Below are 14,893 nucleotides of genomic sequence, written 5' to 3'. Positions count from 1 at the left end.
CAGAAATTTTTCATCTAGTTTAAAAACAAAATGCTAACTTCTTTTATCTTTTGGCATTCGTTTTTTCATTAAAAGACAGTCATTTAATAAACAGGTAAAATTTATTTTTACTGTGATGTAAAAGAAGTCTTGAAGTAAATTTGGGCATTGTATTACAAAGTAATTTTTTTTTTTTTTAGGTAGTAGTTAAGAAAAATATTCCTGAGTAAAAAGAAACACAAGGTCACTGCCAGATTCCCATGTGAGAGAGAAATTCTTTGCCAGGGCATTCTAAGAGGAGATAAAACCAGTACTTGCAATGTTTTTATTAAGCCACAATTGTTGCTAGAGAATTTCTGAGTGCCAATGTTATATTTCATCCTAGGCCTGGAAGCCCAGTCAAAACTTACAGAAAGAAGCTCAAATTTTATTAGTAAGGAAATGCAAATGAGAGCAGAATCCTCCAGAGGATCTTTTAGGAGATTTATCCCTGTCAACTTAGAAACTGAAGTTTTGAAGTTCTCAGCGAGTCTGGAAAAGGGAAAAATGAGCAAACACTGGTAAGAACAGAACATTACTCATGTCCAAAAGGAACAATAAGCAATGAGGTGGGTGTTCTGACCATTATGGACGGGCAAAACCAGAATATCTCTGCAGGTGGCCACCTGACAGGCTTCCAAGTAGGAAACAAGAGCTAACAGGCAGGGTTCCTAGCAGAGAGCTCAGGAGCTAAGAGAGCACAAGTGAAGTGACCATGAAAACAGCCTATGAGATGACTTAAGTTCACCAGGCAGTCAAAAGGCAGTGGGAAGTAAAGGGTACTCTGATATTCTACCATTTACATGGAAAACTGAATGAGCAGTCTTTGTGTCACATCACCAAGGCCTCCTTGGCCAGAAAGAGCATCGTCACAGCTAAGTAGTGTTGCTTTTCTTTCTGGTGTTCTTGTTAGAAGAACATATGAACAGTGTGCAGAAGTATCTCACATGATCTGGGTAACTGCTCCAGCTCTGAGATACCATTAGCAAGACAACATGAAGATGTTACTGATGGCAGGGACACCCCTGCTGACACTCTGCATTCAGGATAATCTTTCTTTTGCCAGCCAAGTCACTTAATTAATGTTCGTTTACACAATTTTAATGTTGCATATTGATTGTAGTCTCTCTAGTTCTAAGTCATCAAGTAACATGGTTTTCCTTAGACCACAGAACCTCCTGCTTCTTCTCCTCAGTCCACTTAGGAGTGATGCATCTGAATGGCTGCCTATGCTGCCAGAGAAGACCAAGCACCAGATCTCTTCCGAACTAGCAACAATTTTACATTCTTCTTCCACATCTTTAAAACAAACCAAAAAAAACACAAACCAAAAACCCTCCTGTCCTTTACAGACTTTTCATCACTAGCTCAGATTTCCTGAAGATCCACTGACTCGTTTTGTCTGTCCAGCCCTGGCAGACTTTTATATGCAGCATATGAACTAGTCTACCTACTGGTAAGGCAAGCTTGAGCTTCCAGGAATTCAGTAACATGAGACTCTTCCAAACAGAGTTTTCACAGATGGGTACTAAAGGATGACTTGGAAAAGAATTAAAAGGAAATTCAGATGAACAAAGGCCCATTAAGAAATTTCGCATAAATAAGCACTAAATCACCATAGCAACAGGATGATATGAACAGATTCTTTTCTTATGAAACTTAATTGGATTTCTACATTTCTGAGGAACAGAATTTCCGCATCTGTTCTAAGGAACAGATTTCTATATTTCTGAGTGAAGTTTTGGAAACATTTCTAATGCTGTCAAACAGGACTTTAAAGATAAGTATACTTCTATAGTCTGTCAGCAGTACTCAGCACAAATTTTAAGGGCTCTTATCATAAACACGCCTTGTGGACCTGGTAAATTAGTCTGGATTAAGAACTTATTGGTGCTTTCTCAAAGCATCATAATTAATAAAAAATAAAAAAGGAAATGTCTTTTCCCAGATAAAGTTGTCTACTTGCTCTGCCTGTTCACCACACTCCACCCAATACGACCAGGATGACATTCACCTCAGTTCCAACGGGCACACAGTGCCAGCCTGTGCTGACTTCAGTGTCGTCCCCCCCAACTTTATACTCTTGCCACTGCAACTTCTGCGATCGTGTCTGACATCACTTCTTCTGTTTGCTCCTGTTTAAGTCAAGTAAAGCATTACTCCTGGCAAGCCCCTCTACCATTTGCATCAGGAAGCCTTCACAAGCACAGCCCTGAAGTTTTTTGATGGCTTCTACCAGCCTATGTAACCCTGCAGATGGACAGATGGCTGAAATCTTCCACAGTCAGAGAGGTCTGTATGCAGGACAATCCTGCATCATCTACTGTCTTCTCAGACAGGAAGTCTGTAACAGATACCAAAACATTTTCCCTAACTTCCTCCCTCCTCTGGTCTCCAATCCATTGCTCGAGATCTGTGCAATCGAGGAGCACCTCATGATACATGACCTCCTCTCTTCCTTCTAAACAGCTGCTACATATCCATGATTGCATTCCAGACACCACCCCAAGCCTCTGTGACTCCAGTCAACTCACAGCTCTCTGACTACGCAAGGGAAAAAAACAAGACCTGCAGACTCACACTCTGGTCATTAATGTGCATGCACTGGCAGACAACCTTTGAATGTCACCATTCTGAGCAGAAAGGCGAAAGATCTTTTTGTAGCCTTCTTCCTCATGGTTCTTCTCTATTTGTAGCTTCTACTTTCCTTCTGGGCTTTGGTCCCCGTCCTCTGAAGAACTTGCAGTAAAGCCCTCTGGCAGAGGCTGGCAAGCCTCACCACCAACAGCTTTCCCCCTCTCTGAGCAAGGTGAATTACATCAGCTGTCCTTTTCTCCAAATGAAGCAGGATGAACAAAGAAGCTAAATGCATGCTGGAGAGCCAGCTATGCAGCCAGAGCCTGGATTCCTGACTGCATCTGCTCTATCCAGGTCCTTCTCCTGATCAGCAGGATTGAGGACACCATTCAAACCTGCATGCTGCTCATTGCTGCCTCAGATCGATTGACCAGCAACACCTGAAGATATCAGGTCTACACAGGTAACAGGCTGCATTTCTTACAGCATTTCACTATCCTACTTCTGCATGCTTCAAGTGTCTATTTAGAGAATTTCTGCAATTGTAGTCTAAAGGGACATGCGTCACAGACTATACATCACTGCCTTGACATAAAGCTTCCTTCCTCCTGTTAACTGTGATGCAAATAAGACCTCCTGGTACCTGCAAGAAATAATAATCTGTACAGCAAAGAGACTGCAAAGTCTCTCCCCTTCCCTTTAAAAACGGAGATTCTAGGCCCTTTGCATTAGTTCCCATTCTACTTAAGCATCAATTGGGAAGGAGTCACTCAACACTAAGCAGCCTACCTTGACTGTTGGAAAGCCTTGCTGTGTTCGGTCTTTCACTGAGCCTCGGCTGCCTTCAGTCAGGTAACGAGCCCTGTGTTGGGTTTCTGGCTGTACCACGATCTTCAGCTCCTTCCCCTCACTCTTAGTCGGATACTGACCACACAACATTGGTGTCTTCTTCCCTCCAGCTCCTTTCTGGTTCTCTGATGCTCTGGGAAGTCAAAGCACGCCATTAAAAAGATGTTATAAGCTGCTCTCCAATAAAACCAAACTAAATCAGAGAAAAGCTAAAAAGATAAAGAGTGTATATTAATGGATAGATGATTTATAGTTGAGAAAAAACTGGAATTCTCTGACAGAGAAGGAAACCTGCAAGATGAAGAGGAACAGTGCTTCCCTGCCTCCTCCATCCAGTGCAAATAGGAACTGGTTTTCAGAGACTAAACATAAAGGAAGGGAAAAGCAATTAGCATTAAACTCTGTTAAACAGAAGAAGACTTATAATATGCTTTTTCACAGTATGTAATACAGCCTGGTATTGTATGAATAAGATGCTTTGCTTCTGTAACAAATATACATACGTAGACACACATACTGAATGGATTTAAGGTTAAATGATAATTCTTTAAATAGGAAAACAGCCTCATGCCTGTCTTCACCTGAACTTGCATATCCATGCAAACTCAAACACTAATTTCTGTCAAAACGGATTGATAAATTGACATTTAAACCAGATTAGTTATTGTAAAAAGCTGTGATGAAATTGCACCAATTTGAAATCTGCAGCATATGCAAAAAGACTGTTTTGTTCCAGGTGCATACCTTAAGGTATATCTTGTGTTCAGTTCCATAATTAAAACCTGAATGAAGAAGCCCTCCAAAGTATAACATTGTGTGATGCATTTTGTGTTCACTTTAAAGCACAATGGAAAATAACTCGTGATCTTATACAGAGCAGGTTTGCATAATGAAGTTTAATAACCTCATTTAACACCAGCAAAGGTAAACATGCCATGGAAAATGGTATAGGCAGAAAAAGGGCTCAATGGATTTATGCAAATGTAATATTCTTCTTTACTACCAAAATGTAGTTTCTAACAGCTAATGATTCTGAAGAAAGCAGTTTAAAATAACAGGTGTGAATTGCTTAAAAAGAAAATCCTGTTTCAATGTGCAACACACAGAAGTAATTTATCCAGGATTTTAATTCTCCAAGAGGGGGGTGAAAGAAATGCTTTTTCTTCAAAGTTGTCTACTGAGAGCTTTGCCTCTGCAAGAGTTTTTCACTGACCTGAAGGCTGGGGTAACCCATAGTGCTCTCATTCCCAATTACCTGATAGTTTATACTAACAAACTTTATCAGCACCTTTCCTACAATTCCTATTGTGCAATGAACAGCACAAGACCACATGGTACGCAAACACTTCCAAGTCATTCCCCAGCCCTGCACAACCTGTCCCAGCATTTTTCATAGCCTGGTTTGTATTGGAGGGGACCTTAAAGCTCCTCCAGCTCCAACCCCCTGCCATGGGCAGGGACCCCTTCCACTGGAGCAGCTTGCTCCAAGCCCCTGTGTCCAACCTGGCCTTGAACACTGCCAGGGATGGGGCAGCCACAGCTTCTCTGGGAACCCTGTGCCAGCGCCTCAGCACCCTCACAGGGAAGAGCTTCTGCCTAAGAGCTCATCTCAGTCTCCCCTCTGGCAGGTTAAAGCCATTCCCCTTGGCCTGTCCCTACGGGCCCTTGTCCAAAGCTTTTTGTTGTCCCTTTAGGTACTGGGAGCTGCTCTAAGGTCTCCGTGAAGCCTTCTCGTCTCCTGGCTGAACATCCACAGCTCTCTCAGCCTGTCTTTTCCTATGGAGGGGTCTTCTGCTCCAGGAAAGGTTGAACACTTTGCCCCAGTTCCACATCTCCTGCTAAGCCTTCCAAAACCTTTTAATACCTGTAACAAATGGTTAAAATGAACACTGCTGAGCAGTTATGAGCTCTATGCTTTGGATGAATTTCATTCATGTTTTTCTGTTTGAGAAGGTTAACCACTTCGCAGATAGCCCAGCAAAGCCTCCTGCTCATCCAGCTGAGCCCAGGACAGATGCCCTGAGCAGCCCTGGCTGCCTCACACACTCGTCTTCAACCAAGTAACAGCAGAGAAGCAGGACCTAGATAAAAAAACAGCATTAAAAAAACCTCACAAGACCCCTATCTTTCTGCAAACGTTGTAATTACTCAGCCAAAGTCTGGTCAAGCAGGCTGTTTAAAAAAAAAAAAACACTATGTAAAAACATCCTTCCTTTCAGGAAAATAAAAGGGACAAAATTCTCCTTCAGTGTAGCACAGACAAAACCCGTGATACACTAAATAAACTGTAATTAACAGCACTGTGCTCCTTGCTTCTGTACACCTTAAGCAAAAACACTAATCACACTCAACCTCGTTAGATAATCACTCTCGACTCTTCCTGTCAGGACATTACTCCAACAGACTACTAATTAAAAGGAATATGTTTATGAACTTGCAGTGAGTATCTTCTCTTTTCCCCCCCCATGAATTTTCAATCACACAGCTACAACCTCTTGGCTTCTACGAGGGAACACAAGAAATCCCACCAGGCAACCCCAGCTGCTGCAGGCAACCATCACATCCTTCCCAACACTGTGCCTGGGCCACAAGGTTTCCGCACCTCAGCACAGGAGAATGCTTCACAGAAAGATACCATACATGGAGGTTCCCACTCCCTAAATTGATAGAGACTGAGATATTACTGACTTTTGAAGGGGGCAGCTATCAAAACTGAGTTGACTTTCAACACTCAAAATGCAAAGTTTTAGCAGTGTGATGTTAACACTCTGGCTTCTTCAACACAACTCTCTTTTCCTGAGAGTACTTTACTCTTAAAACCCAAGTCACCTGAACTGTCCACATACTATTATTTTACGCATTGTCATATTTATTCTGCCTCAAGATTTATTTTGAAAGTCTTCCCTCTAGAAACCTAAAGTAATCACTACTTTCAATCAGATTAGCTGAACTTGAAAGTAACTGTAAAGCCTTCACCAGAACTTCTCAGTGGTTTTTCTTCTCAAATTCCAAGGATATCATTTACACATCCTTTTAATTTATTCATAATGCTAATGTTTGTGCACATACAGATAGTAAAACATTTCACACCACAGGTTTATTAGTTTAACCATTACCAGACAAGGTCTACCCAAAGCTAGCACTTCTTTTCTAAACAAGAAGTGTAAGTAGCAAACCCTATGACTCTACTAGAACTGATTTCCTGGTCCCACACTGGCATCAGGGCTTTTCCAGTGAAGACCTGCAAGTGAAAGTGAGGCCAAGCATGTCAGAAATCTGAGCCTCCTTGCCCTAAATCACTATTAATTCATTCACTTCTAAAAAAGGCTTTCAAAAATTCCAACAGTTTCCACAGGAATACCCTTTTTTTCCTTCCTAGCTTCTGAAGACCTATTAAAAGTCTCTTAAGGCAAATGCTACTTCCACTTCACAAATTAGCAAGGCTGCCTTCCTTGCTCTTTTCTTAAAGCCAAAAGTAAATGAACTCCCTTGGCTGAAATCCAAAGGGCTAGAAAGTTTTTTAAAAAAAAAAAACAAGCAAACCAACCAGTCACTACTGTGACCTAGATTTTTAACACTAAATCTCCATATTCCAGCTGCAAAATTACATTTTCTAGTATCTCGGACATTTTTTGCCCCAGAGCTTTTATTCAAAAGGACAATTTTGTTATATAAGAGTTTTGCTGCAGTTCCAACTAGCCTGTATTTGACATGTTAGAGAAAAAACAATGATTTCCCCTGCATTCAGAGCACCGCTGACAGCACTGATGAATGCTCACTGGGTAGCCACTAATATTTTAGGGAATGCTACAGTCTTGTGACACTTTACATTGACATCACAGAGTCACAGAATAGTTTGGGTTGGAAGGGACCTTAAAGCTCATCCAGTTCCAACGCCACTGCCACAGGCAGGGACACCTTCTACTAGAGCGTGTTGCTCCAAGCCCCGTCCAGCCTGGCCTTAAACAATACCAGGTGTGGAGCCTTCATATTGTTCCAGAGTTTACTAAATCTCCTCTCTGCCCAGAGATCATATTTACAGTCACACAGTTCTTGCCTTTCAATAAGTGTCTTTCTTTTGTATGGGAGCACCTGACCCCCTCTGCTCAGTGGAGACAGCTTCCTCCTGCCAAGCGGCTGCTTTACATACACTAATTTGCTTCTTTGGGTCTACCATGTACTAAGGTTTTACTTTGTTAACACTGATTTCAGGTGGTGAAAACGAGATGCTGGACAACTGCAGCCAAGCTTAGTGTCTGCTATACAGAGACACCAGGAGACACACAGGTCAATGGCAGAGCCAACGTTCCTGGTACCAGGTAGCTCCATGGGCCCTGATGTGATACCCAGCAGGCAGGGAGCAGCAGTACTCTGGAGAGTTTCTCAGAATCACTTTCTCACAGTGAAATTTTAAGTATGGAACTGCAATGACCCTGGGAATACAGACTCCAGGCTCTTTCCCTTTGGAATATGAGAAGTTCATAATCCTTCCCATCTGTCAGATTTTCATATTCACCATTACTGTGATGAACATTAGAATGTACTGCAAGCACGTATATAGAACAAACAAAATACACTCCCCCCACAAAGAAAAAAACAAAACAAAAAAAGCCAAATCTATCCACTCAATCATCTTAAAAGTACTAAAGAAGCCACAAGTTAAAAAATAAAAATGTATCAACACACTACTGTAAACTGATGGAGTTTTTCCTCTTTAAGCAACTACTGAAATGCATTTAGTGAAGAGTGTGAAAGTGGGAGAGATGAGAGACCACCACCCAGCGTGCCTACGTACAGACACACGCATGCACAGAACCCAGAAGCACAGAGAGAAACAGGATTAGAGATTTATTTCTGAAAAAAACAAAATACAGAAGTGAATTCACAAGAAGAAACAAAATCTGGTTCACCTTATTAACATTTTATAAAAAAGTAAAGCATGTGTTAAGTCCAATGATGAGAAATCCTAACAAGCCATTTGCTTCTTCTCTCATAACTCTCTCTATTTGGTAAATAGAGAGACAAACAGAAGCAGGTAAAGTGTACAGACTGAAATCCTCACATAAAATCCTACAAAACCCACTAAGATTTAGGGTGCGTCCAGTCCGCTTCTGCTTTTCTTTTCAAATGCATTTTCAGTGCCATTCTATAAATGGAATTGTGCAATCTTTGAAGAATTTCACTTAAATAACAATACAGATGAGCTCATCGGTGCTGCGTCAATTGTTGTAGGGAAGTTCAGCTTTATCTTCTAAATAAGGACTACCAAGTCTAATCAAACCTTATCAAAAGGCTAGGACGCAAAAGGGAACAGCAGAGAAGAGAAAGGATTTATGTGAGAACCTAAGTAGAACACTTGACTGGGCATGGGGAGAGTTTTATTAGTTTGGTTTTACATATGGTGATAAAACTTTATTTAAAAAAAAAAAAAAAAAACAAACAGATACCAACCCATTTCCTGCTTTTGAGTTGCCTTTGCTGTCCGTGCTGAGCTGAGAAAGGACATAGTGAGGCGCTTTGGCGCTGTCGGCATCAAATATATCCATGTTGGACTCTTCACAATCTCGACGTTTGATCCCTGGCCTCTGCTTTGGATTTCGTTTGCGTGATTTACGTGGCACCTCAGTGTTATCATTGTAGGAACTGGTACTCATGTTACTGAAGTTGGAGGGTGAATCCTCCATCCACATACTGCAGCTCTGTTCTGACTCCAATCCACACCCCTCATCCTGGCAGGACATCCAACTGTTGTCCAGCAAGTCCTCAGGTGGTGGCGAGATGTACAGGACTGTGTGTCTCTTCGGCGTTGACTGCTGCTGCTGGACTGCGTTACTGGTTAACTGCTTTTCACTTACCCCTCTGGTACTTACCCCCACGGCTGAGGAGCAGCTCTCCACTTGCATAGCCTTGCTGTCGGTGACTGAGGTAGAGTAAATGGTAGGACTGGAAGAGGTGGTAAAGGAGCTGCAAGCACCGCCCATGGAGGAAGAGGAAGGAGCTGAAGAAGCATCTGCGGTGTATAATTCAGAAGTAAATACAAGATACATGGTTCTGTGTGTGCTGGCTATAGCAGTCCCATTGACACAAAGTGATTTATGAACAGATTTCTTTCCCCCAACAAATATTTGGAATTTGGTAAATTTTAGAATGTAAATGCTTAAAGCAATACAGCCTAACCAATACATTACTTTGGAAATGTCCAAATGAGACTTAGTATGATCCACTGGAATCAACGCTTTTAAAGTGTAATGTTAATTCATAAAAATGGCTCTAAGCAAACACAGCTTTCATTGCCTCAGCTGGAGTAATTATTTGTGTAGAAGCCATTTCATCTAAAAATAATGGAAGCCCCAATGCGAAATGCTTATAATCCACATTCAATGCCAATTAAACCATTTATTGTTGGAATTTTTTATTTTTGAAAGAGACGGGACTGTGCTTAGCCACAAAGTATTAAAATAAGTTTCTAACCTATGAAGCAGAGAACTACAGGTCATTTTTAATGCAGACACTCCCTGCTTCAGAGGCAAATCCTGGAATAAAAATATGAGAAAATAAATGAGAAAAAGAGCTGCTGATTATTCCATCATAAATGAGAAATAAAATATAAAATCAACTGAGTTGGGAGGCAAAATGGAACTGGTATCAGTCACTATGACAGCTCTTTCGAACATTCAAAACAGGGATGAAGTATCTGTATTGGTGACATGGTGATACAAGACAATGTGAAATTTCTGTAATTTGACTCTTTCAGACACTGAGAGATTTCTCTCAGACTTTATCAGCCAAGTCCCTTATGCAGACAGAGACAGCTTGGGACAGACCTCCAAGAAGTTCATAGGAAGTAAGGTATTTTAAAGAACATGATTGTGACTCCTCCAGAGGTCGCACAGATCAATCTGGTTTAGAAACATGGGAGAACAACTAAATGATTAAAACAAACTTCTGAATATTTCTGGACACCAACATAATCATTTCCACTGAAGAATTTTAATGGACAGATCAGGTGAAAGCCTAAGCTGAAATACTTCAGAGGAAGCAGTATGAACAAACATTAAGTCTTGATTCCTCAGTGACACACAGCTGATTTAAAGAAACAGAAAACTGAATTTTATAGCCAGATATAAGCTTCCTGAGAGGGAGCTGCTATTTATTGTATTTCTGCCCTGCTGACCACATCTTGCACCAATAAACCAGAACCACAGAAATAATCTAATTTTGCAAACAAATTGTATATAATATATCTACGTACTTATCCAGTATGTTTGTTCACGTAATTACTGGTGTCATAGAGGTAATACCTATTATCAAGAGGAACATGATGGCTTCCTTCTTGTTGAGGATTTTTTTTTTAATCCAAAATATTATATTAACCTCTCAAGACTAAAAGATTCAGATAGTTTAACTATCTTATCCAGTTTAAGCAATTTAAAAGTAACAGAATAAAGCATGTTCAGCCATGACGTATGTATTTAGTTAACAATAAAATGCAGCAAGCCTTTCTATAAATCAGCCTACTTGTGATTACCAGGAGGATCAATGAGTGATGATACAGATTTTTTAAAACAGTACCATTTCTTACAACTTTTCCATGCTAAGTGAATTTAAAAGTAAACCTATGCTACTTCAGACTGTCAAATTCAGTGGTCATTACAGGTTATCCATAAACTATTCTGCTCTTATCTTCATAGGAAGTCCATTCCCCAAACCTCCCAGTGAAGCAGGAGCAGATGAATGATACCAGTTCCATTTTCCAGTTTGTTCTTTGGCAAATATAGTGGCTGAAATAGGGAGAATTCAGTCACTTTGAACTGCATTCCAATTTAAAGGTGAATTTATCCTTTCTATATCATGCATTAATGCAATGCTGTTTTTCAAAAACACAGAATTCGCAAGAACTATTAAATCTAGATATTAATTTCAGGGACAATATTTAGGAGCTGATTTGCAGCCACTTTGAGTTGAGAAAGACCTTTGCTATTTGGGATGTTTACTTTGGTTTGTTAAATAGAATTAGTTTCCATTCATCATTTATACACTCAAACAGAAAGAAACCACACTGCGGAAATAAGCAGCATACATACAGCATATATGCTGCATGCAAGTGTTGGCAAATGGTAACACATGGCACATGGCAGTAATGCTGCAGAACTGGATTACTGAATAGCAATATTTTCCTTCAAATTAATTCTTCTTTTAATGGAAGAAACTGAGTATCATGCACAGTACAACACAGTGTATGCACCTCTTGTGTTTGCCTGTGCATGACAAAGACTTGAACAAATCAGTAATTATGTACATTGACCCAGGCAGCAGGGCTCTTGAACTGGAAGACTCCTCCTCCAAGATTATCAAAAACTTCTCTTTTTGCAGCAAATATTGAGAATGTTTTAGAAAGGTCTTTTAAAAGACCTGAAAGAAAAACTTAAAAGGGACATGGTCTGCACTGGAACAAGTATGTCAAACACTGACCATACCCTGCTATCAAATGGTTCAATGCATATCCTGCCCAGAAATTCAATAATTGTATTTTTCCCCTCACTTTTCTAGGAAAAAATAAATAAATCACTGTTTCCTCCATTTTTTTTTTTGCCTAGAAGTTAAAAAGCATGTATGTGTATGAGTCTTTGGTGTATGTTCTTCCTCTGTACCTTTACAAAGGAAAGAAATACTGTCCATTATAAATTGGTTATACTCTCCTCCATCTACCAGAGACACTGCTGTGTAACAGAAAGATTAGAGTATCAAAACAACATCAAGCTAAACAGTAATGGCAAGAAAACCTCTCTTTAGCCTTACATATTCTCAGACGAATGTCATTACCATCCATAAACATGCAAGTGTTTTAAAGCATGTCCAGGCCAGTGTCTTCTCTATTATAGTAATTAAAAAATGTAAGAAAGGAATATAGCCAATGAAATACACTAGATATATTAAACCTGTGTATTTGAGTGTTCTAAAATCTATTTTGGGAGATAAATTATTAACTGCTTTAGCAACATTTTAAGCTGCAAATACTGAGAAACACAGTAAAATATGTTTTCTCATGGAGTCTGCAGGCCTTTAGCCAACACATCCTCTTTCGAACTTTTTTTTTTTAACAACTAGTAAGTAAATGGGGTCAAAAAGAATTAATGAAGTTACTGTAAAGAATAAACCACTGGATATTTCATGGCTCCCATTTGGTTTTATCAGTTTATTCTAAAGCCAGTGACAACACACTGACACACAGGTATGTGACACCCAAAAGAGATCTGTTGGTTGAATATGCTGCATAAGGAAGGGGTTAAAAAAAAAATTAAAAAATATTATGAAGTTTTCAGTAATTCAGACTGGACTGGTATTGTTTTAAAAGGGGAGAGCATTTTGCATTTCCTGGTTTTGAGAATGAAGCGCAGACACCACCCAAATACATAGTGGCCATTCAATGCAGGGTGTACCTGGTCACTGGTCTGTCAGGTTGGAATGGAAACACACACCCCTTCCCCAGTTTCAGCATTTCTTTTATTTGATGTTATTTTCTTTAGACACATAATAACTGGAATTGTTACAGGTGGCTCTTTGAATTGCAGTTTAACAGAGCTTGCAATGACAAATATATAGGTTAAGTGAGTATGTACATTTTGAAATATAAGACTGGATATATTTCAACAGAACCTCAAAATAAAAATGGCTTTTTAGCACTGAATAGAAGCCAAGTGCATGTTATGGCAAGACTGCAGCCACACTATTAGAAATGAAACGTGCACCAGCATCACAAGGTTGTTTTTTTCCTTTTTTTTTCTTTTTAATTTAAAAAAAAAAAAAAAAAAAAAAAAAAAAAAAAAAAAAAATCGAGAGAGAAGACTACTTCCAAGTTAGAGCAAGTCTGATCACTGTTGAAACTAAACCCCCTGAATCTATTCATTGCCATCACTGTAACTTTTAAGGTAGGTAAAATAAATAATTCAGAATTTGTTGTCTGTCCTACAAGCCTTTTATCTCCAGGAGAGGCAGAATGGTAACAAACAGTTCAGCATAAGGATGTTCTCGGTCTGTTTTGGACTTCATAATTTACACATCAATAATAAGCAATTCTGTAACGTGTAAATCAAAGAGAGGAAATAACCAAGAAATAACAAACTAAGTGCTTAGTGCTGGAGTTCAGAATGCAAATAAAGATAACCAATTACTCTGCACAACTCCAAGGAAGACTAAAGTTCAAAGAAATTCCAGTTGTTCGTGTTACCAGTCATTGTACCGTTGCCTCTCAGGAAATCAAAAGAGGTGCCTATTGCTCCCAACCATTTCCCTCATTTTCAGGCAGTGAACAGAATTACATTCACAACCAACAGACCGAGTAATTGAGGATCCTTCTGAAAACAAAAAGCAGCCAAAAAGCAGGCAGTGGAAGAAGGGCTACAACATGCGTGTAGCACAAATACATGCTGCTAAAAATCACAGGCTAATACAATATCAAAAACTAAGGGAACACAGAGAAAAGAGCATCCCATTGAGCAAATCAGTGCAGTCTTTTTCTTTTCAGTAACATAAAGCATTGTACAAAGAAAACTTATTATCCCCTGAGTTAGCAATTAAGGCAATGACACATATTTCTATATCGTATTAACTTGTGAAGTCAAAACAAGGCATTCAGCCTCTAAAAAAACATCTGAAAGGCAGGAGAAAGCAAAAAAATGACTACCTGGCATTGAGGGAATCTTCCATTTAGATAACACTTACATGGAGCCAATCCTGAAATCCTTGTTTGCTCTTTCCAAAGAGATCCTTTAATACAACAAGGATTACCAAGTCCTCCAAACGAAACAAATAGCGTCCTGATGACTTTTGTTTCTTAACTGCAGCTGGAGTGCAAAGCAAGTCATTTCCCAGCCTGGAAAGCTTAAGATTGTGAACATAAATAAGTGGAGATATTTTGGGATTCATGGGCTTTTCAGCCACCTGTGCATGAACAGCCAGGACTAGCAAAAAGCCATTAAAGAACTCTTCCTCAGAGCCTAACCTGCATCCCACGTGATCCCTATACTGTGTTGGGAAAACAATTAAGTGTCAAAAAAGGAAAGTCACAGGGTGAGGTTTAGGTGATGTACAGGCTTAATATATTAAGTATACACATTTATTACATTTGTTAATTTATGTCATGTTCTTGAATAAGACTTTCCCATGTTGATCTGAACACAGAATGACAATTTCAGAACAAAACCACAGGGTACTATGTGCAAAATTTCTACCATCAGCCCTTGTGTTGCCAAAGGTTTGAAAGGTAAACATCAGAACTTACAAAGTGGCTGCAAACCTGCTTTCAACACCTCACATGCCAAACTTGGGTTTCTACTTTTCTTCTTCTCATATTACTGATGTAATGTCAAAAACTTTTCCAAAATGTTAAGTTTCAAATCAGTATCAATTCACTATTTAGAAATAAATAAAAAAAAAAAGATTTTAAAAA

General features: G+C 39.5%; 1 protein-coding gene across 3 annotated transcripts in view; it reads right to left on the bottom strand.

The window, feature by feature from the left end:
• The window catches only part of NFAT5 (nuclear factor of activated T cells 5), a 61,111-nt gene that overhangs the window by 16,666 nt on the left and 29,552 nt on the right, over positions 1–14,893 (bottom strand). For 2 of the 3 annotated variants that reach the window (XM_062612998.1, XM_062612997.1), the window contains 3 exons: positions 9,916–9,977; positions 8,896–9,454; positions 3,385–3,577 (listed from right to left, as the gene is read on the bottom strand). In XM_062612998.1, coding sequence (XP_062468982.1) covers positions 3,385–3,577; positions 8,896–9,425 — 723 coding nt within the window. In that variant the 5' untranslated portion in view covers positions 9,426–9,454; positions 9,916–9,977. The remainder of the gene's footprint in view (positions 1–3,384; positions 3,578–8,895; positions 9,455–9,915; positions 9,978–14,893) is intronic. The other variant, XM_062612996.1, reaches the window with a different exon arrangement.

Source organism: Pezoporus occidentalis, unplaced genomic scaffold, assembly GCF_034315485.1.
Source record: "Pezoporus occidentalis ecotype Australia unplaced genomic scaffold, CSIRO_AGI_Poc_V1 ctg163, whole genome shotgun sequence".
Lineage (NCBI taxonomy): Eukaryota > Metazoa > Chordata > Aves > Psittaciformes > Psittacidae > Pezoporus > Pezoporus occidentalis.
This window is presented reverse-complemented; position numbering and strand designations above follow the sequence as displayed.